This window comes from Chelmon rostratus, chromosome 5 (assembly GCF_017976325.1).
Source record: "Chelmon rostratus isolate fCheRos1 chromosome 5, fCheRos1.pri, whole genome shotgun sequence".
NCBI lineage: Eukaryota > Metazoa > Chordata > Actinopteri > Chaetodontiformes > Chaetodontidae > Chelmon > Chelmon rostratus.
The window spans coordinates 7,861,174-7,883,885 of NC_055662.1; the positions used below are offsets into that span (position 1 = coordinate 7,861,174).

Genomic DNA, 22,712 nt, shown 5'->3' on the forward strand with positions numbered 1-22,712 from the left:
CTGATTTATATGTTGCTTTAACAGAGAGAACTGCATCAGCAGCTCTCTGACTAAAACGATTCTGATTTGCTCTTGAAGCATGTCTGTTACTGTCATGCAGTCACACCAGACTTCAGGAAGGTACCTGGGCACGATCAAGGACCCCAGCCAGGGCTGAGGGTAACAGGGGCACCAGAGGGGGGGAAGAGGGCTGGAGGGTGCAAATATAAGGAGGATGAAAGTGTTTAAATGCCAGTTAAGAACCCTGCTGACTTATGTGTCAGTGCAGTACAGATTAGCACAACAAAGGCCAGTGGCAATGCCATCTGGTACCATGACTCTGAATTTTACACGTTTTCATACACACTCTTTATTTTTTTCTTTGGTCATTCTTAAAATAGCCTCTTAGAAACTAGAACCAAATATTTTCTTGTTAATTAAAACTATATTCATTTAAATAAATTCACGTCCTGTGGTGCAGAATATCGGGACAATTCTTCAAGAAGGCATGAAAGACCAAGACCAAATGACTAGTAATGGTATTCGGCTGCAAGGCACAAGTGTAAGACACCCTGCAGCTACTCCCTGAGTATGTTTAAATGATGTATTATGATTAGGCCTGGGGGACTTTGGACTTAATTAGACTGGGTGATTTTAAGAGGTCATGAGCTATAAATGTCTCCACAGAAGGGTTCTGAAGAGTATCTTGATGAAGTGCTCTTCCAATTCTACCAAGCAAGTTTGTATTATCAATCAAGTCACATTAACTACTCTTGAATAAACATTTAGCTGCTTGCATTGTTGGTAATTTAGACATTCTTTCTTTCTTTTGTATTTTGTATTTCTCTATTTCTGTTGCTATTTTTTTCCAACTGCCATTATCTGCTGCTTGTAACACCTGAATTTCTCAAGCTGGGGATTAATAAAGTATCTTATCTTATTCTTTCATTTTTAAGCAAGTACAAATGCCAGCTTAAAATGTCAAAATGAGAAATTGAGTTTCCATGTGTTTCAGAGGCTGACATGAGTACAAACCTGCGCCTGTGAGCGATCTCTTTGTGTCTTCCTGACGAAATAAATCATTGTGGCGTGAAGAGAGGCACCCGTTGGCACACAGAGAAGGGGGATTATTTGTAGAACAAACAAAGCTAAATGGGGCTCGGTGGTGCCAGGAAAAGTGAGCCACCGGCTGCTGGTGTCACTTCCTCACATGACACCGATGAGCTCGTCCAAGCTCTGATTCAGGAGAGCTATTCTTACAAGTTGGCTACTCTGGAGTTATGGAGGAAATAATTACTAAAAAAAGAATGCCGATTTATCTATGTGAATTACTTCTTGCTTAGTGCATAGCTTGTATGCTTGTTTACGTGTATATGTATATGTGTATATATATATATATATATATATATATATATGTATGTGTACTCATGTGTGTATATGGATTTGTGTGCGTGTGTGTGCGTGTATGCATGTGTATGTATTTGTATATTGCATATGTATCTGTTCTTCTATTTGTATTGTTATCAGTTTTAATGGATTGGTGTCCACCATGTTCTTTAGGGTGGGGGGTGGGGTGGGGTTAAAATATAAATTGAGCACTATGATTCCTTTCCTTTTTGTGCCAGTATGTCCAGGATTTCACATGTTGTCCTGTACTTTAATAAGTTAGTTTTCATTAAAAAAATAAATAAAATTTCACCCTCTCTTCTTTGCCATAACATCTGTAACTAATATCTAATATCTAATATCTTCTCTAAGTTATTTTAAAGGTAGGGATCAATGATTGGATGATTGGAGGCTTTTTCTGTGGCCATTCTTACTGTAAGACACTCTGATGAGGCCGTCAGTTAAATCAATAAAATGTACATATGAGTCTCTTTGTGTCGGTGTCACTGTTTAAAGCATCTAAAAGGGAGGGGCATCATGGGAACAGACTTAAAGCTGTATACCTGTGCTGAGTTGGTGTTTGGCTCTATCTCAGGGATGTATGGGTAGTGGATATAGAACATGTCATTGCGGACCATCTTCTTCCTCATCCGGCAGGGCCCCTCCGTCATCTCCAGCACGAACTTGTCCAGGTGAGAACCGATGGGCGGGCCCCAGAGGCCCCGTTCACGCAGCAGCTCATACTCGATGGACGCCCACTCCTCGGTCACATACTTGAGGGCATTCTGCTGCCGCTGGGGGATGGAGCGACAGATGATGTGTGAGCGGTGAGTCACTTTACAAATGTTGCTATACAGTATACATGCTGTCACAACTGTCACACCAGCCTGAGAAAATGTACCTGCGCTGTGTTTTTATTTGGTTTACTGTCCCTGACTGCACTGTTAGATAACAGTCTGCTGTTTTGTCCTGCAGCTGGATTCTCAGTGCAACTGTGCTGCTAATATGTCATCTGCAATTAAGCAGCTCAAATTCTTGCACCCACAGTGTTTGATAATGATGCAAGTGTGGTACCTCTTGATATTCTTTGTACTGCATGGCCACCAGGTCTCGAACCACAGCAATGTGTGTGAACATCCACTGGAAAGTTTCCTGTCGATCAGAAATACCAGACTTTAATGAAAGAAAGTGGACTAACGCATAGTTTAAGGTTATAGTGAACATCTGCTACAGCTGTGCTCTGAGTGTCAGTTGTGTGCACCTGTGCTGACAGGCTGTTCTTGTTCAGGCTGTTCTCCTTCTTGTTGCGGCGGACGCCTGTCAGCTTGGAGAGGCCGAAGCCGCTGCTGACTCTGGACAGCTTGGACTGGGTCGCCGGTGCCACTGCCTCACCTCGACTGATACACTTCTTCTCGTAGACTGAACAGCATAACAGAGAGAAGAGAAAGAAAAGTGAGTCACATGAGTGAAATTTTTTTTTTTTTTTTACCACTAATCCATTCGAACACTCCTTACTTTCAAGCAGCATACAGCAGAGGTAAGATGCTGACGAAGTCAATGTATCATGTTGTGAATTGTTTTGCTTAAAATTTTGGTCTCAGCACAATACAATGAAGGTGAATGAAATGTTTTTTGGAACTCAATGCAATAAAAAAATGACATTTTAAAAAACCTCAACAGAACGATCTCTTTCCAAAAGCTGGAAGGAAATCCAGAGAACACATTGTCTTGTATTGAATGGAACTACAAAAAGAAAAATAGTTCCTGGATTACAGGAAACTCTTCAAACCTTCTTTCATTTCTTTTGCATATTTAGAGAAAACTTCCAACAATAGCTGGTTACCAGCCAAAGAGTCTGGTTCAGCAGACTGAGTCAAAACTTTGGCAGGTGGCTGGCAGTAATTCAGCACTCTGCTTACATCAGCAAAAGTGCAGCCCTGAGTGAGAGAACCAGTAGGAAAGAGAGCACATCAGCAATAATAGGCCCTATTGGCAGGGCACCAGATTCAAGCATTTCCTTTGCAAAACAACAAGAGGAGCTCCCAAATAGTTGATCTACTTATGCAAATCCAAGACAGACTTGGCTCAGGAAATGTTCAGCTAGTGCACAGCAAATGTGTAGGGATATCTGTAAGTATGTGTGTGCGTGTGTTTTCTCTAGTGTCTCTCACCCAGGTGGTTCTGCCAGCTCTTCAGGGCCGGCTCCTCCAGGGCGGGCCTGGCTGTGGCGATGTCCACGTGGCCTCTGTCGTTGCAAGGCAGAGACACTTTGAATATGTCCTCTAGCATCTGACGCTTGCTGTGCATCAGCTCTGTCCACACCCTGTTCACCGCCTTGAGCAGCAGCTGTCGGCCTGCAGAGGGACCACAGTAATCATTGTGCAAAAACAAGTCGGTCTGCTTTAATGACATTAAAGTGCAGTGCTGCTTTGTGCTAAATGCTAAAATGCATTACTTTTCTGACTTTTCAGACATTGGAATATGTATTGAGATATTTGCATAAAAATATCTATATAAATAAATATACATATTTTTACATATTTAAAAATGTGCTAAAACCTGTTTTTCTCACCAGGGGATGCTGTCAGAAAATCTCAACACCACACACATGCAAACAGTCAGCAGGGTTAAACATGTTCACCATCGACACACCTACACCACATACACACATCTCACAGTCTCTCACCCTCGCTGACGTCGTGGCTGTGCGTGGCGTCGGCCTCGTTCTCCGTGGGCATCATGACATGCCAGGTTGTCATCCTGGCCTCCGCCTCCAGGCCGAAGCCCTCCACACTACTGCAGAGACAAACACACGGTGACTGAGTTCCAACCTGCCACACAGACACCTGAGGGGGGCGTCACAGGGAGAGTTAGATTGTTTGGCCTCTCTGCAGCGGTAAGTCTGCTCTCTGCAGTCGTACAGTCTGTCGTGTTAAAGCATATTGTGCTCACTGCATGGTAGGAAAACTCAGCGTCTCTCCACCTGCTGCAGTTTGGGAAGCTATCAGTACTTCTGGCAGGGCACACGCAAAAAGAGACTTGGAAATAAAAAACAAAGGTGTGAGACTCTGTGGTTAACCACATTTGAGTTGCACAAACAATCCTCAGAGGAGGAACTGCTCAGAAATAACATCACTGAGTAAAACAGATGGAGCCGGAGAACTTAGTATAATTATTAAACAAAATCTGATAAAACAGACTTTACAATAGAAATGGTGATTACTTGTTCATTAATGACACCTTACTAACTAAACTCCTGATGAAGTCATGCTTCATTCAGTGTTGTTTAGTCTTCTATGATTCAGACAGAAAAAAGGCTATGATTTGTGTCGTCATCAGAAACATGTTTTCACATCCTTCATCTCATCCTCCACTCTCAGTATATGCACAGATGCCGTGTGATGAGTCTGTGATGAATCACGCATGCTTCACACAACCGATGTAATAGATTTTTTATCTGACAGAACACACAAGAGCTTTAAAACTATTGTGTTACTTCTGCATACTGCAACGCTAAACAGACTGTGTTACATGTAAATACTTAATTCTTGATTAACTTCTTTCATTGCTGCAATACATTGATGACACACACATTAAGCCTCTAATATTTCTTTTTAAGGAAGCTGTGCTTAACACCCTCCTGTGGTTCCTCTAAGTCGGACTACAATCAGAACAACGCAATTTTGTGAGCATGTCTGGTTCTTGGATTTCTTCAAACCTTTTGTAAAAATACTTCTAGTGGTGATCGGCAGGAGGTTGTTTTTCATTTTTTCTCAATTGTACAATCAAAGCACTCTGCTTGAACATCCCCCAGTGTCCCAGCATGACCTAAGACAAAGCTGCATAAATGATTTATAAATAAGTAAGTAAGTATTTAGCTTACATAAACACTTGCACAAACATCGGAACATGACATTTTATGGCCTTAAATCTAAAAAATAAGTGTCAGCCTTTAAAGATGTCAGCAGATACCCTGCTACAGACAAGCACATGTCACCCTACCTCCCACTGTGCAGGCAGATAAAGCAGTGAGCCAGGCAGGCCACAAAGTCCTGGTCGTGGTTGCCTGGCCCGAGCACCAGGTTGCGGTTGACGGTCAGGACCCGCAGGGCGTCCAGCAGGGCCACCTGCTGAGCTACCGTCTTGTGGGGTCGACAGAGCTGGTAGAGCACTGTCCGGTTCAGACAGTGGTAGATCGTGTCGAGGGAAAGACCCTGAGAACGCCTCTTAGACTGTAGGAGGAGAAGAGAGAGGAAAAACAAACAGGAGCAGGAGGTTAGACGGAAAGTATTTTCAGATCATTAAGTGCGAAAACAAGAGGAAGGTGAGAAATGCAGTTGAAGAAAAGAGATTTGGCATGTTGGTTCTTTGGTTGTGTGTGTTATATTGCTGTACTCTGGGTATGGATAAAGCTGCTGTGGAAATATTTCAGCAGAAAGAAGATTTGTTTGAGCAACCGAGGCTGAACTGGGTTTAGTAGTTAGAGGGTTGTGAATGCAGCTTTGTTTTTCTAGTGTTGTTGTTTTAGTGCTAAAGCTCTTTAAAAAGACTGTAAAAATAAAACAGGCTTCTTTTTAACAAGACTTGGCGTTCAGGAAGTAAAGAAGCAAACTGAAATAAAGTTGCTACTTGTAAAGATGTGTTTGGACTCCATGCCGACTTCTTCCTTATTGTATTCTGTGGATGTACAGGAAATAACGCTGTGACTACTTGGCTGAAATATACTGGAGTTGTCCTTAATATTACATTCATTTGGAACAGTCTGCCCACAAAAACAAGATAAAGACATGACTCAGGAACAGTTTCAAGGATGAACTGAGAAAAGTCTGAATAAAGCGAGACAATCTGTTCTTTTAAAACCTACCTTAGTTCAAGAAGCGCTTCAGGTTGTACACATGTGTAGCTGGACTGTTTTGCAAGCCCATATTGTATGAACTGGCCGTGTATTTTGAGTGAAGTGAATGACCATCTAAGTCACTAGTCACACCAGGATAACGCGCACTATGGTTTGAAAAATTCATTTCAGAGCGTAATCTCTTAATCTTCTCACTTGCACAGCAGAGTGTGCAGACAACATTACACCAATAGTAGAGTCCACACACACAACTTTACTTGAAAAGTCTCTGCACACAAGATCATGTTTATTTTATAACTAATTTACAAGAGAGTTAAAACAAACAATCAAATATTAATGAAACCATCTCTTAGAACCTGAAGAAAGGCAAATGAGCTTTTTTCTCCTTCTCTCTTTCTCTAAGTGACAGGAGTAACCCACATCATAAATCATACATATAGTAAATATTTGCAAACAAGTCTCATGCACAAGACTCTACATATGTGAAACTGCAGACAAACAAACACTTGTCAGTCATTCAGGCGCTCAACAGACCAACAGCTATATCTAATTTATGTGCCTTCACAGGCTTAAATAAGTAAATGAGGCCTGCAGTCAGATGGATGCTGCTTATCTAATTTAATCCTAAGTGTGTTCACTGGTTACATTAACTGGAGGAAGACTAACAGAAGGACTGTTTTATTTCTCCATCCAGCAAAGGCAGCACACAGATGGCGTGTGTTTGCCAGTGAAATGCTGGCGCTTTTTTCTGGGTGTGATAAGTTGGTCTGCTATAATTTGACTCTGGCACATAGCCAACCAGCAGTTCTGTTCTAATAGCAGTCAGGCTTCTTATCCTGAGTCCTGTGCATGCAGCAACATTCTGCAGGTACAGGAGGGGAAACTGTACACTGCCTGAGAGATGCAGGAAGATCCAATTCAATTCCAATACAAATGCAGCCCTTCAACTGTTTGTTCCAACTAGGAATCTTCAGCAAGTATTTAAGAGTTTTAACTGTTCTTCACTGAAGGAAGGTGAGAAGTTAAACCACTTGAGGTCAGCAAAGACAGGCTGTTCAGAGGGTGTTCATTTACTGTTTAATCAACCTCCTGGATTCTTTAATGATCAGAATTGTTCTGTTTTTAACACAGCATGAACATAAATCTAACGGCATTCACAGTTTGCGATCTATGATTGATCTATCTGGCTAACACTGACTTGAGCACACAACCGACACACTGAGTGGACAAAGCTGAAACTACGACCTACCAGCTGGTAAGTTCATTGCCCACCTGCCTCGTCACAACGCAGCATTGTCTTAAGAGGTCTTTTATCCCAAGTGCTGTGACGTCTTTGTCAACGAAATACAAATTCTATTTGCCGTTTAACCTGTCCATTCTGGACCTTCAGGAATTTTTGAAGGCGGTTTGGTTTGTACCTGTCCTATGAGCTGCACAATGAAGTCCACCACCAGCTTGGAGTCCTTGTTGAACATGCCCTGCCACAGCTTGTCCACCACCCGCTGGGTGAAATAGAAGACGTTGTTGACCAGAATCTGATAGCTGCCACCACTGCTGAGGGGCAGAGAGGCATCTTCACCTGAATGGAGAGGAGCAACGAGAGGGCAGTTACATGTATTAGCTGTCATGTACAACGGCTAGTGTGCTGACAGTAATATGTGTTCATGTGCATTTTTTCTGTCACGTTATAGCAAATGTGAAACAAGCTGAAACCTAGGCTACTAGCTTAGATAAGTTCAAAAGTGAGGTCAGAGGTAAGTCATCAAAGGACAAAAACTTATCAAATGTACAGTTTGTGTACGGTTTTATAATTGATATCCATATGCACATCCTTTAAAAACACGACTGCAGACTATATTTAACTCGAGCAGTCAAGTGAAATCCTGAAGATGCTTGCAGTTCTCTGGGCTTCAGACTGTGATTTGCTGACTCATGATGCAACAATCAGAGCATCTCACAGAGCCAACTGAGAAATCGGTCCAAACTAACCTGCAGTATGCTCGTCCAGGCCATTTTCTGCCTAATCAGCAGCTATTTTTTGTTAATAGCCACTTTGGCAGGAAGCAAACCATTACGATCAAATAAATAATCAGTGAGCAGCATATGGAAATTATTTGGAGATTTATGTTTATCCTAAGACTATAGAAAACTGGAAAACAATGAAGCTGGCAGGTCAACTACAATATGAATGGCTGGATCCCTCTGTATGAGGGATCGAGGATTTTGGTCTGACCTAGAAGGACATCAGCAGCCAGAAGGTGCTCCATGACACCGTCCAGGATGTTGGATTGAAACTCCTTCTGCTGAGTTCTAGTGGAGCGCTCCGGGGAGGCCTTGTACCAGAAAACAGACACACAAATTTAGGACCATTATTTACTATTATTTAAGAGTTACGATGGGTAAACAAGTCTAAACAAAACTTTGCTCTCATTTTAACTCAATGAGCTACAGCAATGGTTGGTCTTCAATACCAAAAAAACCCCAAACATTTTTAATAGCAGCTTTTATTAATCAAGTGAGAGAAAACACAAAGAATTATAGTTATTATTTGTTCATTGTGGTGCTACAGGGAATGACTTCTGTGTCCATCACCCTGGTTATCTCCTCACCTCCAGCAGCAGGTCAATGATGGGTGTCTGCTTGCTGGCCGGGGTCATGCAGAGGTTGTCCATGATCAGGACCCTCATGAAGTCAAAGACATACTTTTTGGCCGGGTGGTTGGTCAGGGACGTCTTGGAGCCCACGTTGCAGTATTCAGACTGGCTACGGTTCATACCCGAGTCCCCGGCAAATGCCTTGAACTCCTCGGTGGGAGAACCTGCCTCGTCATCCAAATCACTGACCTGGAACAGATGGAGTGAGACAACATATGAAGCATTTTGATGTTTATACAGTTAAAACAGCACTTCAGCAAGGTACAGCGTAAAAATAACACCATTCTATTACAGAAAACCATACAAACATTCAAACTAGAGACATTTTTTACGAACATATAACTTATAAATTCAATGGCCTGGCACTCTGCAGAAGCAAATATCTAAACTGTCAGGATACACCTTTTCTTATGAGAAAAACTGCAGTGTCTTGCACTTTGTTCTTGAAACTGCAGTAGTTTACAGTGATTGCATTGATCATAATTGCAAAAGTGATTCCAAAATAGCAATAATTGAGGATTTATTTGCCCATCGACCAGAATTACAATATATGTGCAGCAGGCTTAATATTATACACAGGTAATGAGATTTTTTGCTTTTAAACCCAATTCCAGACCTACTCCATCAGTCTTGCAAAAAACATTCCTCTGCATTTGAATTGAAGTATTGAGACAAGAGATTTGTACAGGGGAAGATGAAGTGCTATTAAAGTTGATGTATTTCCAACGAGTCACCAGTAAAGGTTACAAATTTCCTATTGCTCCTTCACTTGTTCTGGAACATTTTTTTGGCATCAGATTCATTTCAGGAGAAAATGCACAGCCTTACCATCTCAGAGTAGGGCCTGATGTTGAAGGGGAAGACAGCTGCTGCCAGGGCACAGAGGAACTCAGGACTGTGCCACATTGGTGACAGGTCGGGCACGTTGTGGTAAAGATACCTAAAGAACTGCATGAGAGTGACCGGGTATTCCCTCAGCCATGAACCTTCCTCCTCTGACTGCCATGGCTGAAAGAGACACAAGAAAACACATCTAGAAGCAGTCCAAGTGCTCGTTTTTCAGTTTAAATCTCAGGTTGGTTGGGGGATCTAAGCAAAGCAGAACTTGTTCAGCAGCAGTCTGTGCCACGAGTGAGGCCCTTCCCAGGAGGTTGAGCGAAGCTTGTCAGCAACCAGCAGCAAGCGCTGCACGATTCACTGAGAAACTCCCGGGTGTGAGTGTGCGGATGAATGTGAAAACAGCATGCGTGCCCAGTCTTTTCTGCTGGATTAATGGAGCTTAAAAAGACACTTTAAAGAACCCAGGCAGCAACTGCATGGAAATCCTACATAAAGAACCACTTAAAATGGTGAGATGAACATGGGAAACCTCTCGCATATGAGAGTTTTCCGAGACATAAGCTCTCTGTGTGCGGGTGTTTAAAAGTAATCTGCTTTTGGGAAAAGGTGTCTGATCTAATTAGTGAAATTCTGGGTAAAGGGGCTTCTCTTAAGCCTCAACTATGAGACTGGAATATTGAGCATTACGTCCTGAAGAAATTAAAGGCCATTTTACAGTACATTCTGCCGACTGCAAAAAGAAGAAAGCTGTGGAATCTCAGTGTAGTTGAAAGAGATGACTTGTTTAAGAAAAGAAAAACTACTTTACAAAAAACAAGCTTTAGATAAAAACACAATTACAATACATTTTTTGAAAACTACAATGATGACGCACTTCACTTATTTAATATCTGGCCTTGTAGAGACAACCAAATTTTGCTTTGATTCAATTTTTTAACGCTTTTTTTTTGTCTGAATATGTTTGTTATCTTTCCATTTACTCATCTCACTGTTAAATTGGATTGTGATATTCGTCTGTCATTAAGTACTGCTTGAAAATGTCAAAACATTTAAAAACCCAGTCCTGGTGTAGGCTGAGCAGTGGTTCTCACCAGGTTGAGCATGCTGCGCAGCATGGCCAGCAGCAGGAAGGCAGCCTCGGTGTAAACATTGTGGATGGAGCCGACTACGGTCGCGCTGGACGCCGGCATGCCAAAGATGAACGTCCAGATAGAGTCCAGGTCAAACTGTGAAGACAAACACACACACTGGGGTAATGTACACACTACATTTTACTGTATGCTACTACGTTTGAACAGGATGCATGTGTGTTCTTCCACCTATGTGTTGCTTTTAATATCTGTGTATATCTGGCATTTTTGATTCATCTCTTTTATGAGGGCTCTTTGACACACTTTACATGTGGTGAAAGCTACAGCTGAATTTCATTTTTTTACATAAAGACTTGTTAATAGTCTTGCTAGATAAACATGGGTATTAGTAGCAAGTGCTGAACATGTAAATTACCCTCAATATAAAGTCAGACTTTGATGATTATTTAGCTGTCAGGGACAATCATGCTGGCAAATCTGACCCACAGTTTTACTAAACATGTCAACATTTGTCACTGCATCATTCCCAGAGATGAATTCTTTTGAAAAATTAAGTCTAATTTCAGAAAGATAGAATTTAACTGTGATTTCTGAATTTCACAAGTACTGATTTTAGAGAATTGTTCAGTAAAATTAATCTATTAGTATTAGTAGAAGAAGAAAAAAGGTTGGGTATACTAACATGTACCTGCAGGCTGTCTGGCAGCTCGGTGACGGGCTGCTGCAGGAACAGTGCCATGAGCAGGAAGTAGAGCTCCGGCACGTTGGTGTGTTTGGGCAGCAGCGTCTGCAGCACGGGGAATCCTGGGAAGTGGCAAGCGTCCCGGTTGATCTCACGCAGTGTGGAGCGCCCACCGGCACTGCGGCCCACGTTGAAGCCTAAAAGGGTGGTTGGAGAAGTGAATGTTAAGAATATTGCATGAAGGTAGACAGGTGGCATTACCACACACACCCTCTGACTAATGCACTTACTGGCAACTCTGAATACAGCTGTTTTACATGGTTTAGGGTTTAATGAGACAGGTCTATCAAGGAGGTGATCACTAGAACCAGGACTCTAAGCTTCTAACTGAGCTAATCAGGCAGGATTTAAATTGGAAATAATTTAAAAGATAAGGATTTGGCTGAGCTGGATGAGAAAACTCCAAATCTGAATAAAAACTAAGGGCTTGAACCTGAGAGCACACATTCTGACAATGCTACAGCAGTTGTAGTTCTTTTAGGCCATGTCACTACTCAGCTTGGTTTTCAAGCAAGGTCAATGGTTCTCAACCTGGAGGTTGGTAAGGTGATGAAGTAAAAAAAAAAAAAAGATCTAATACACAAATTTGTAAGCATGCTCTTTATTTTTGTCTTCTATGTGCTTAAATAGTGGACACTTAGAGCATAACAGGGCCTGTAAAGAGAACACAAAAATCAGCATTTTGAGGCAAAAGCAGTATGACGAACTGATGAGGTTGAAAACCATTGAGCTCAGGTGGGACTGTGGTCGCAGCAGTAGGGAGAGCAGGGAGGCAAAAAATGAGAAGACGAACCCTTGGCTGTGCGGCGCACAAACTGCGCAGCTTTCTGTTTACTGAACGAAGGCCAACTCCGACGGAAAGCGTTGCCAGAGTGAGGAGAGGCGTCTGCTGAGCCATATTACAACATACAGTATAGACACTGCCTTATTACTGCATGCCTCTGACTCTTGTGGTAGGGAATGTCAATGTTCTTACTGTTAAAGATTGTGTTAGTTTAATAACTGTGTTGCCATTATAGCCATGCCAGACCCGTGCACTCACCGAGCACTGTGCCGATCTTATTGGTCAGGACGGAGTCGGTGTGGTCAAGCCAGCCGCCTCCACACAGGCCCTCTTTGAAGCGGTTGAGGATGGACTGGTTGGAGAGCAGCACCACCAGGATCCACAGAGCTGCCGTGACCGTGCTGGAGTGAAGATGTTCCTCCATGAACATTAAGAGCCAATCAAAGCCCAGCGTTCGCACGAGCTCCTCACACGCCCTGCAGGGGGAGACGAAGAGAAAATGGGGTCAAATGATGGCCCACAGTTCAGCACTACTTCTAAAAATGCAGTCTAATGCCTATTTTTAATTGCCATTTCATTACTCTCACAAACATTTAAGGTTAATTGTATTGCTAGCTTTCTAGCTAATGGCTGCAGACTGAGTAAAGTGTCTAGAGCAGAAAACAACAGAAAAACAGAGCAACTTTGCTTTAGTTGCAAAAATGTTCCTAAGATGCAGGAAATTCACATTAGACACGAACACATTTGACACTAATGGGTGATCTGGGATTTGTTTTCAGAGCTTTCTGGATAACCAGATACGGGAGGAGAGTTTTTTTCTTACTGGGCATTGACGGAGCACTTCTCTTTGGTGGTGAAGAGCAGTCTGAGCAGGTTGTCCAGCAGTCGGTTTCTCAGCAGAATGAGGTTGGCCGACAGGAGACCGCCGAAATCGTCATCATTACCTGGAGACATAACAAAGTTTTCATGAGGAAAGTGTTGATTCAGCCAGGTTAGAGAATGTGTCATTCATTCCATTTTCCAAAACAGGCTGAAACAGCTACCAACTAAATATATATTCATCTATTTTATTAGCCAATTATGATTCAACCTGTTTTTGTATTTACCAGCATTTGGCCACATAAACAAGAAGAATGTTAATGCATTTAAATTACTGTTACCTCCGTCGATCTTCTCCTCGTTATTGATTTCCATGACGACAAACTTCTCACACACAGCAAATGTGGGGAGAGTAGAGGAGATGAACTGACCAAACCTGTGAGGTGAAGGAAGGAAAGGTTTGGAATCGTTTGTGCTTTTGCTTTACATTTCCTAGATTTGGCTTCAAGTATACAGTAAAAACTATGCAATAAATGCAATATGCATACATGTTCCAATGCCTCTTATAATTTACATATTATATCCTTCCTCTACTCTGTGTGAGTGACATGTACAAAAAGTTTGCTCCTTGCGGACAGGTATGTCGGAACATTTGTTTACCGCAGCAGATCATATGGGTTGGGGAAGCCCTGCAGCAGCAGACTGAGCACGTTGCTGATGGCAGCTACGGTCGGCTGGGACAGTGACGTGTCTCTTAGGGTCAGCAGCAGTCTGGGGATCAGCTGAAACTCCCTCAGGAGTTTGGCATTTTTAGCTGCCTCACTGTTCAATACAGAAAGTGGTGCACACAGTTAGATCAGCTTCTTTGCCGAAAGGATGACATCAAAAAGGAGAAAAATATTCATGACGATTCACTACTCAATCACTTTAATATTCAGGGCACATCTCAAGGAAAAGAAAGTTCTGACACTTGCCTGGATTCAGTTAGCAGTTCAATGAAATGTTCAAACAGAGACAGATGGAGCTCGTAGGGAGCGTGGAGCCAGACCTGAGGAGCAGAAGGAGCAGACTGAGACCTCTGCGACACAAGTTGTGCTTGGCAGTGTAAACTATTGGCATGAAGAGGTGGCATTTTGGCAAAGAGCGGCCCAGTTTCTCAAAGCTATCTACAGCCGAGTAGAAGAAACTTTTTCTCATCTGGTCACAGCAGCCAGTACATCCCAAAACATACCTGTGACTCTCTGTTTCATCAGCTCAGTGGGGGTCTAAGTGGAACAAGATGCTTATGGCTGTTCGTCTGCCAAAATAGCACACTAAGTTCCTTCAGCTGCTGGACCGCAATAATGCTGTACAATCTAATGACTTCATTTCACAGAGCGTTTACTGGCATCCTGGCTCCATATGACCCCCTAAGCCCTTACCTCGAAGTCACAGAGCAGGTCCTGGAAGGCGGTGGAGTTGGGAATGATGGAGGTCTCGTGGCCACTGTCAACTGTTCCCACCAGAGAGAAGGTGAGATGGAGGATGTGGCTGTTGAGCAGCGAGCGCTTCTTCTTCAGCAGCATTGCCAACAGCTGCAAGAAGCGGACAACAGCACAAACACTCAAATCATCGTGTTTCATTGCTTTCTCACCCGCAAATAAGTCCCACCAAACTTATTTGTTTTCAGTTTGAGATCCAGAAAATGAGAAGTATTCAGCTTCATGATCACAGCCATGATGGCATGGCAATATTCCCAAGAACAGAAAACTTTATCTAACCTGATAGCCTTTGATGCGCTCCATCTCCTTACTGGCCAACGGGTTGCTTTTAACAACACACACCAAAGCTTTGACAGCTGCATACAGCCCCTCCACATCTGATGCCATGGCAACCAGGCCCAAGATAGCCGCCGCCCCACCAACATACTGCAGGTTGGTGGCCACAGGTTTGGCCACAAAGGCACGGACCCCTGAATGAGTAAAAAAAAAAAAAAGTAGAGCTTCGGTATAAATACGACGATTTCAGCTGGGCTTCTCACAGTATTAAGTGCAGCGTAAAGGATTAACAAGTGTCATTTAAGAAACTATGTACTGAAAGGGCACAAATCATGCTGAGGAGCTTATTATTAAAACACTAATTTGAATTTTTGGATATAACAAGATGAGGGATCATCAGAGATTTTGTGCTCTTAATACTTTCCTCTTATGCAGCACAGTAGAATACCGTGCAAAAACCAATCCAATGAGCTCCTGAGCAACTACAACTATACTGTATAAAACAGGATTTGTTGCTGATGTTACTGGTTATTTCACTGATTTGGTTTACCTAAATATCCAATGACTCCAGCTCCAATGGTACGTGCCAGTCCATTGAGGTGGCCGGCAGCGTTGTGAATCAGCTTGACCGGAGTGGCATTTTCATGAGAGGACACAGCGAGCTAAAGAGGGAGGGAGGGGAGAGGTTCAGGAAAGATATCCCAACCAAAAAACACACACACATAGCCACTCTCATTTTCAGTGTTTTTATCAAGCCGCTTCCCTTCGCTCACCATTTTGGATGACGTTCTCATTTGTCATTGTCAGGTTCATCCCATCTAAACTTGCCTTAGATTCTTAGTTTTGTGTAGGGTTTGGACACTGCTTGTTGTGAATGGGATTGTTTCAGGGGCATCAGAATTTAGTGTTGAAAGCTGTTGTCATGTATCACGGTCTGACCTTTCCAAAAGGCTTTTATTCCGCCAGTTACAATGAAATATGGGAGGAATTAAGGAAGTTGGGAGGAAAAGGAAGATGAACACACTTGATGCTCTATAGACATGATTATATTGTTTTTATGGAGCTCTATCATTCATTTTAACATGATGGCAAATTCAGTAAGTGAAAAGGGTGTGAGACACACTGTAAAAATTGCTTTATGTGGCAGGTTTCTAGTTTTAATGAGGAAGAAGTGATAATGATGCAGTCTGTAGTTTCATTTAACAAAAACACTAACGTATTCTCTTAAATGCTGGTGGCATAAACACTCTCTTCCTATTCTACAATGGGGCCCCGCTGTAGCAGAAATGCTGCCTCTGCATGTCTTTGTCGTTTGCTTCCTGCGAGTCGCTGTGGGCTGAGGCTTAGAAGGGAGAGCAGAGCAGACTGGGAAATAACCTGACAGGTGGTGAGAGAGATAAGGACGGAGGAGGGAGCTCATTTAGTGTTCAAACACACAGTTTTGGTGGAATAGAAGGATCGTGTTTTAGTTATTGTAAATGCTTAAATATACGTGCAAATGAACATGCAAGTAGACGAACTGCATATTTGGGGGGTTGGCCTTTGCACACCAGTATACACATGCATCTATAGAGAGTGAGCAATGGAAACCTTCACAGAATTCCTTATGTGTGCATTAAGTTATTTTTCAAGATATAAATCTTTCTTCTCTGCAAATTTTTTTCTAGGTCAGCACTGAAAATATGACCACACTCTGCGCTGTGGTGAGGAAAAGGGTTGGATCTTTTTTCAGTCAGTTACATCAGTCAGACATGATGTCATTTAAGTCAGTGATCTCGACACTCCAGCGCCTCTCACTTAGTCAGACTACAGCTTTCCCTCAGCTCACTTAAAAGAAGTTAAGAGGCACATTAGTACATTTGTAGAACTCAAGTACATATGCGACTGAAAACATTTTCAAAAAGAATGAACTTACAGTCACTTACTCAGATGAAATTTGTGGATTCTTAAATAAAACTTCTTGTATATCTGACAATTAACCAGATACTTGCGATTTATTGTTTTAAAAATAAAAAATCAACCAAAAACCCTCAACATGTTGCTTTCAATCCATTCATCTACATCTTTTTTTGTCTCCATCCGTGTTTTTGAAGTTCCCAATGCTGTGAATTCTCAAATTCTACACATAGCGGCTTTAATAAAACACCACATGGTGACCTTCATTCTTACGAGCAGAGGTATGTCTGACCTGTTTGGCAATGGCTTTGCTGTCGAGTTTGTTGTAGACTTTCCTGATCTTGGCCACGGTGAGAGTGGAGACAGAGAGTGCATATAGACTGAAAGACACCTTCTCCTCTGGTACCAACGCCACTGGGGAGGTAGGTGCTACCTCCGTCTTCGAGTCTTTACCTGGGACAAAAGAATGTCAGATGAGGTATGTATAAAGATAAAAAAGGGAAAGAAATTGACAGAAATTTGTGAGTAAAAGGGGATAAAATGTCAAAACCTTAGGAGTGAAAACATTGCAAAAGATAGACAAAGAAAAAACAGAGAAGATGGTAGACTAAACGGAACAAGGGTGCTAACTTTTCAAGATAGCTCACAGAGGCAAAGGCTTTTTTTGAACACCACACTGGAAGATGAAACTAAGACGACCACTCACAGGGCAGGTAGACGGCCTGAAAGCTGCCTACATAGTTGGGTCCCAGTTCATAGATTGCGGCAACGCTGGTGGCAGGCAGGACCTCCTCCAGGAAGTGGCTGGGTCCCAGACGCCACACCAGGCTGGAGAGCTGGCGCTGGGCAGGCGGTGTCCCCACATACCCGTACACAGTGCTCATGACAGGGGGGTTGGTGGAGCCGGAGCCGCCAGGTGTACTGTGGATGTAGTGAAGCTGGAGGAGAGAAAGGATGAGGGTGATGATATTGATGAGTGATATCAATAAGAGTACATCTGGATATGTAGGTAACATTTTCATTTGAGTGTGACTGCAGAATAATAATTCACCAGGGTTCCTGGAGAGAATTAAGGCTTATATGTTTTTATTGAAGTGATTGATACTTGGAGAGATGGAGGGATGTTCTATATCATTGCAAATTGAACATTTTGTAGTTTAAGGCTGTTGGTTGGACAAAACAAGACATCCAAACACAGCACTTTGAGCCCTGGGAACATGCAATGTCAAGTTTTCACTATTTTGTGATATTTTATAACCCGACCATTATTTGAATAAGCCAAAAAATGATGATGAGATCGATATGGAATGAAAATAGTCATTGGTTGCAGCCCTTAAAGATACACAATTGTGATTAATGCAGACACACCAACAGCTAGGGGTGTATTAAGGTTAAAATGTAGCCGACAGATACTGTTTGTATTCACTACAAAACAGCATTTCAACAGTTTTTTGAGCCATCGGCCATATGTTAGAGATACGCGAATCAAAGGTGAGGGTTCATGAGCTTTATGGTAGCTTATTGTTACTAGGTAGACAGTATGAAGAGCAACCAAAAGATCCTTGGAGACTTTATACAGAGAGAGGATTTGTGCTTTACAGACATTACAGGGGACCATTCACAGGGGACAAAAAAAACAATACAAGTGCACTCTTACATGCACACAGACACATAAGATACACATGACTGGCTTGTTGTTTCCTGTATGACGACCTCTGAAGGAAATGAAGCCGTTGTTATCAGTGGTACTGAGAGGAAGCTGAGACTTGCGGTCAGCCGAGCTGTTCCCCTGCTCTGCTGTCTAATCTCGGGGGAATCTAAAGTCACTAAACCACAAGCCACATCACAGTCTGCTGATTGTTGTGCTGCAAGGCTACTGTTTAAAGCCTGCTTTAAAAATGGATTTCTGTGCTTCTTTTTTTATCAACACAGTGGTCAGTGATGCCAACATTTTGAGCTTATTGTACGATATTTGTATTCCCCATCAAAGCAGGACTAGCGAAGGTTTCTCTCCTGAGCAAATAACTAGCTGATGCTATTTTCTGTCGATGGGGAGACTCTGCACTTTTCTACCCAATAAACATTTACATCATATGATAATGAGAACAGGAAATGATGCACATCAGCATATTCTGAACAAATCCTCTTTTTTGGAATAGTGCCAAAACGAAGGGCTGAACAACCACCAAGCGGACTGACAGGAAAAAATTTAATTTAATTCAGGAAACATTAAAAAATGTTGATAACAAACGTTCTCTTGTTTCAGACCCTCAAATGTGATGTTTTGCTACTTCTTTGCAAATTGAAAATCTTTGGGTTTTGGACTGTTGATCAGACAAATTTGAAGACATCTCCTTGGGTGAGCCTTTTTTAGTATTTTTTACATTTACAACTATAAACCATTTATAGAAAAAAATAATCAATAGATAATTCAATGAGGAAACTGTCAGTTGCAGCTAATTTGGGAATCTATACACTACACACAACTGTACACAGATGATTATTAGAGGAACAATAACATAAAACAGTAACATTTTAAATCTGCTGTGGCACACTGGGTAAATTTGAACAGTACTACCAGCAAACTGCTGTGGAAGACCTTTACAGAGTCGTTGCGCATCGATGATATCATTCAGTCCACTACTTTACCTTGACAGTGTTGATAAGTTGGCCGTCGATGTATAGTGTGGCCATGCTGTTCTTCAGCATGCCTTTGCTCATGACCAGCACCAGGTGGTGCCACTGGCCCTCTGCGATCAGCTCGCCGCAGCGGAAACGAGCACAGCAGGGCAGGATCTCATAGAAGGAGGCTTCTTCACTTGACTCGTCCGCTGCTTGATTGGGGGGAGGGAGAGGAAACAGGGGGGCGATATCAATGAGTCAGAGGGCTTGGGCAGATTTGAAAACATCTGGGCCAGCTCTACAAGGTGCTAAAGATATTCAGATTTCCCCCACTTTACCATCCCCCATCCTTGTTGCACTATTGTCTGCTTTGCCCCAACCCACCAATACTAAAAAGGCAATACTTCAAAAATATAAACTTTTAAACACAACATATAAACCGTTTGTTTGGTGACTTCACTCCCTGCAAGGTTGCCACTGTGGACAATTCTGTAACAAAAAACACCACCTGACCTACAAAAAAACGGGCTGTTACATGCTACTGCTGTACTTACAGTAGGTCTGCAGCAGCTCCTCCTTGGTGGAGACAGTGAGTGAACGATCTTTGGTGGACAGCACCACAGCCAGGCAGACATAGTGCTGCTCCGAGGACGTGGCCCGACGGACGATGGTCAGCAGCCGCACCGGGTGGGCCTGAGGAGCTGCGCTGAACCGCTCCACGCAGAACCAGGTGGAGTAGGTCAGACCTGACGGGGGAGGGAACAAGCGCTCCCCTGGAGGTGAAAGAGGTGGAAGGACAATAGGTTAGAGCAGGTACAATTTTCTTGAAGAGTTCAACCTACCATGCGTATGGTTTGCTCATCACAATGTTGTCTACACTGTATCTACACATTCTGCTCTCGGATGCCAACACAAACTGAGCCAAGTGACGCGCTACTAACCATGACAGCAACCTTGATACTTAAATACTGAACTGTGTAAAATAGGACACGCATTGTTTGTCTCCACAAATCTGCCTTCAGGACCACTGGTGTGTGAACCTTATTGGGTTTCCAGCATTAGGAGCTCTCTTTTCCCTATGAGACGCTATAATTTATTTACTGAGTGCCACAGAAATTGTCATTTCTGGACAGACTGCATGTCTACTCTTGTTCTGTTGCTGCCAGCACCTACTGGATAATCCAGCCAAAGTAGAAATAAAGTGTGTAATGGAAATTTATTCATGAGTTACAGCTTTGGCTTTTTGTTTAATACTGTCACTCTCATTTTGTCTTACTACTGTTTATGATCTTGAAGATCTTGTTTATGTTTTTCTTTTGAGGTGAAATACACCAGTAAGCCCTGTGAGTCATTTTATCTCAACTGTACAAATTACTTTTCTCCAGCCATTCATCATTTTTCTGGTTTGTATTTTGTATTGTATTTTGCACAAGTTTGTAATCATTTTGCTTCAGTGCTTTATCTCTGGCAAATAAAAGAAATTAAACTGTGGCAAGTTTATTTATACAGTATAGCTGCTTGTCAGACACGACTGCAGAAGAGCACATCCAGTATATAGAAAGGATCTAAATTAAGCCGTCAGGGCAGAATTAGGATGACAATATTTTGTGCTGCTTTCAAGCAGAGTACAAGTATGGAGCCACATCAAAGTAAGTGACACTGTGTTGGACTGAGCTGCCAAAAGCTGAAGGCAGAAATGAGTCTTTGAGCCACACTGTCCTGCAGCTCGGTGAACTGCCACCTCGCAGCAATGCAAAGCTCACTGTGCCTCAGGATCAGGCTGTCACTCAACAGGTTATCAGATTGGACCAAATTAAAATTGGCCAGAACGCTGTAATTCACTGTCTGCTGGCACACCACCATCTGCTCTGAGCCAGAGGAGTGAGGATTTATTATACATTAGGTCTCACTGGAGGACAGACCCAACTACAAGCTAAATGCAAGCTCACTGGTACCATTACATGACTTTTTATTTGTGGAGCTGACTATGGACTCATGGGGAAAAAAAACATCAATGTTGCAGGAAAAGCTGCAGCAGAGCTGCTGCAGGAACAAAGACTCAATGACGAAAACTGGTTTGAGGGAATACATGAAGTTCTTATATCATGTTGATGGTTGATACAACAGAGGTGCTGTGAGTTCCTGAGCAGACTGAGGATATTTTGATGAATGAGCTTCTTGGTGATGTCATCCAAGGGTGTGGGTCAGATATGAGTGGGATAGGAAAGGGAAGTGGGGAAGGACAGAGGAGGGAGGGTAGGGGACTAAGACAAATGAGGCAAGAAAGGAGGGGAGGTAAAGAGACAATAGGGAGAGGGATGAAGGGGGACAAAACAAAGAAACTGTGAAGGATGAACAAGTAGAAAAGGAGGAAGAAAAAAGAAAGATCGAGGGCTGGAGAACGAGATGAGAGATGAAAAGGACAGAGAAAATGAAAAAGTGAATGACAGGAAGAAATGAGGGAGGGAAAGAGCGAGGTCTATAAATAGTGTTGGCTGGAGAAGACAAGAGGAGGACAGTGCGGGGTGAGTGAGTGCAGAGGGAGTGGATGAATAGATAAACAGATGGAGAATTGATAGTAATGTATGATTGGATGAGGAGGGGGGGTCGATTAATAGGAGAGGAGAGGAGAGGAGAGGAGAGGAGAGGAGAGGAGAGGAGAGGAGAGGAGAGGAGAGGAGAGTGGAGGGGAGGAGAGGAGAGGAGTCTAGCTGTGCTTCATAAATACTAAATGAGGCTCCAGACTAGAAAATCAACCATAACGTCATAGATTAAATTTACCCCCTCCTTCAGGTCTATGAAAGTCCCTTCTATAAAATCTCGGCTGGTAAGATTTTTTTATGGTGCATTTTGTGACAAACAGATTTGTTTTAACACACTATATAACCAGTTGACAATAAACTTAAGGCCCAAGGACAGACAAGGGTTGTGACTGTAGATATGAATGTGTGAGCCACGAAGGGACGTGAAACACAGAGTGGAATCAAAGTGGCTGCTTGTTCGGGTTTTAGGTGTTGTAGTTTTTCATTTGCATGCGAAAATGACGAAAGCTGAAAACATGATAAAAAATGTGCTCTTTGTGAGTGAGATGAAGGGATCCTGAGAGGTTTAAAAAAGACAGGAAACAGGTAAACTGAGGAAAAGACGTGAGGAGGATGGTGCACACATTCAACACTACAGATGTAACAAGTTAACACAGTCTGTGGTTTGTGTGTGTGTGGTTAACATTTTTTTAAAAATGGGGCAAAATGTGTGTGCAAGTGCTCAAAGAGGGATATCATGTGTTT

At 42.5% G+C, this 22,712-nt stretch overlaps 1 protein-coding gene across 3 annotated transcripts in view; it reads right to left on the reverse strand.

Moving 5' to 3' along the window:
- Nucleotides 1-22,712, reverse strand: part of wdfy3 (WD repeat and FYVE domain containing 3) — a 95,009-nt gene that overhangs the window by 17,037 nt on the left and 55,260 nt on the right. The window contains exons 19-42 of one of the 3 annotated variants that reach the window (XM_041936495.1): nucleotides 19,980-20,198; nucleotides 19,453-19,634; nucleotides 17,510-17,741; nucleotides 17,096-17,256; nucleotides 15,458-15,569; nucleotides 14,911-15,101; nucleotides 14,572-14,724; nucleotides 14,125-14,198; nucleotides 13,811-13,972; nucleotides 13,492-13,586; nucleotides 13,155-13,275; nucleotides 12,590-12,807; nucleotides 11,488-11,684; nucleotides 10,806-10,940; nucleotides 9,703-9,882; nucleotides 8,830-9,063; nucleotides 8,454-8,553; nucleotides 7,639-7,799; nucleotides 5,368-5,597; nucleotides 4,052-4,161; nucleotides 3,537-3,719; nucleotides 2,627-2,784; nucleotides 2,440-2,517; nucleotides 1,929-2,159 (exon numbers count right to left, since the gene is read on the reverse strand). In XM_041936495.1, the coding sequence (XP_041792429.1) occupies nucleotides 1,929-2,159; nucleotides 2,440-2,517; nucleotides 2,627-2,784; nucleotides 3,537-3,719; nucleotides 4,052-4,161; nucleotides 5,368-5,597; nucleotides 7,639-7,799; nucleotides 8,454-8,553; nucleotides 8,830-9,063; nucleotides 9,703-9,882; nucleotides 10,806-10,940; nucleotides 11,488-11,684; nucleotides 12,590-12,807; nucleotides 13,155-13,275; nucleotides 13,492-13,586; nucleotides 13,811-13,972; nucleotides 14,125-14,198; nucleotides 14,572-14,724; nucleotides 14,911-15,101; nucleotides 15,458-15,569; nucleotides 17,096-17,256; nucleotides 17,510-17,741; nucleotides 19,453-19,634; nucleotides 19,980-20,198 (3,917 nt within the window). Of the gene's footprint in view, nucleotides 1-1,928; nucleotides 2,160-2,439; nucleotides 2,518-2,626; nucleotides 2,785-3,536; nucleotides 3,720-4,051; nucleotides 4,162-5,367; nucleotides 5,598-7,638; nucleotides 7,800-8,453; nucleotides 8,554-8,829; nucleotides 9,064-9,702; nucleotides 9,883-10,805; nucleotides 10,941-11,487; nucleotides 11,685-12,589; nucleotides 12,808-13,154; nucleotides 13,276-13,491; nucleotides 13,587-13,810; nucleotides 13,973-14,124; nucleotides 14,199-14,571; nucleotides 14,725-14,910; nucleotides 15,102-15,457; nucleotides 15,570-17,095; nucleotides 17,257-17,509; nucleotides 17,742-19,452; nucleotides 19,638-19,979; nucleotides 20,199-22,712 lie in introns of all 3 variants that reach the window. The other 2 variants (XM_041936496.1, XM_041936494.1) reach the window with 2 other exon arrangements.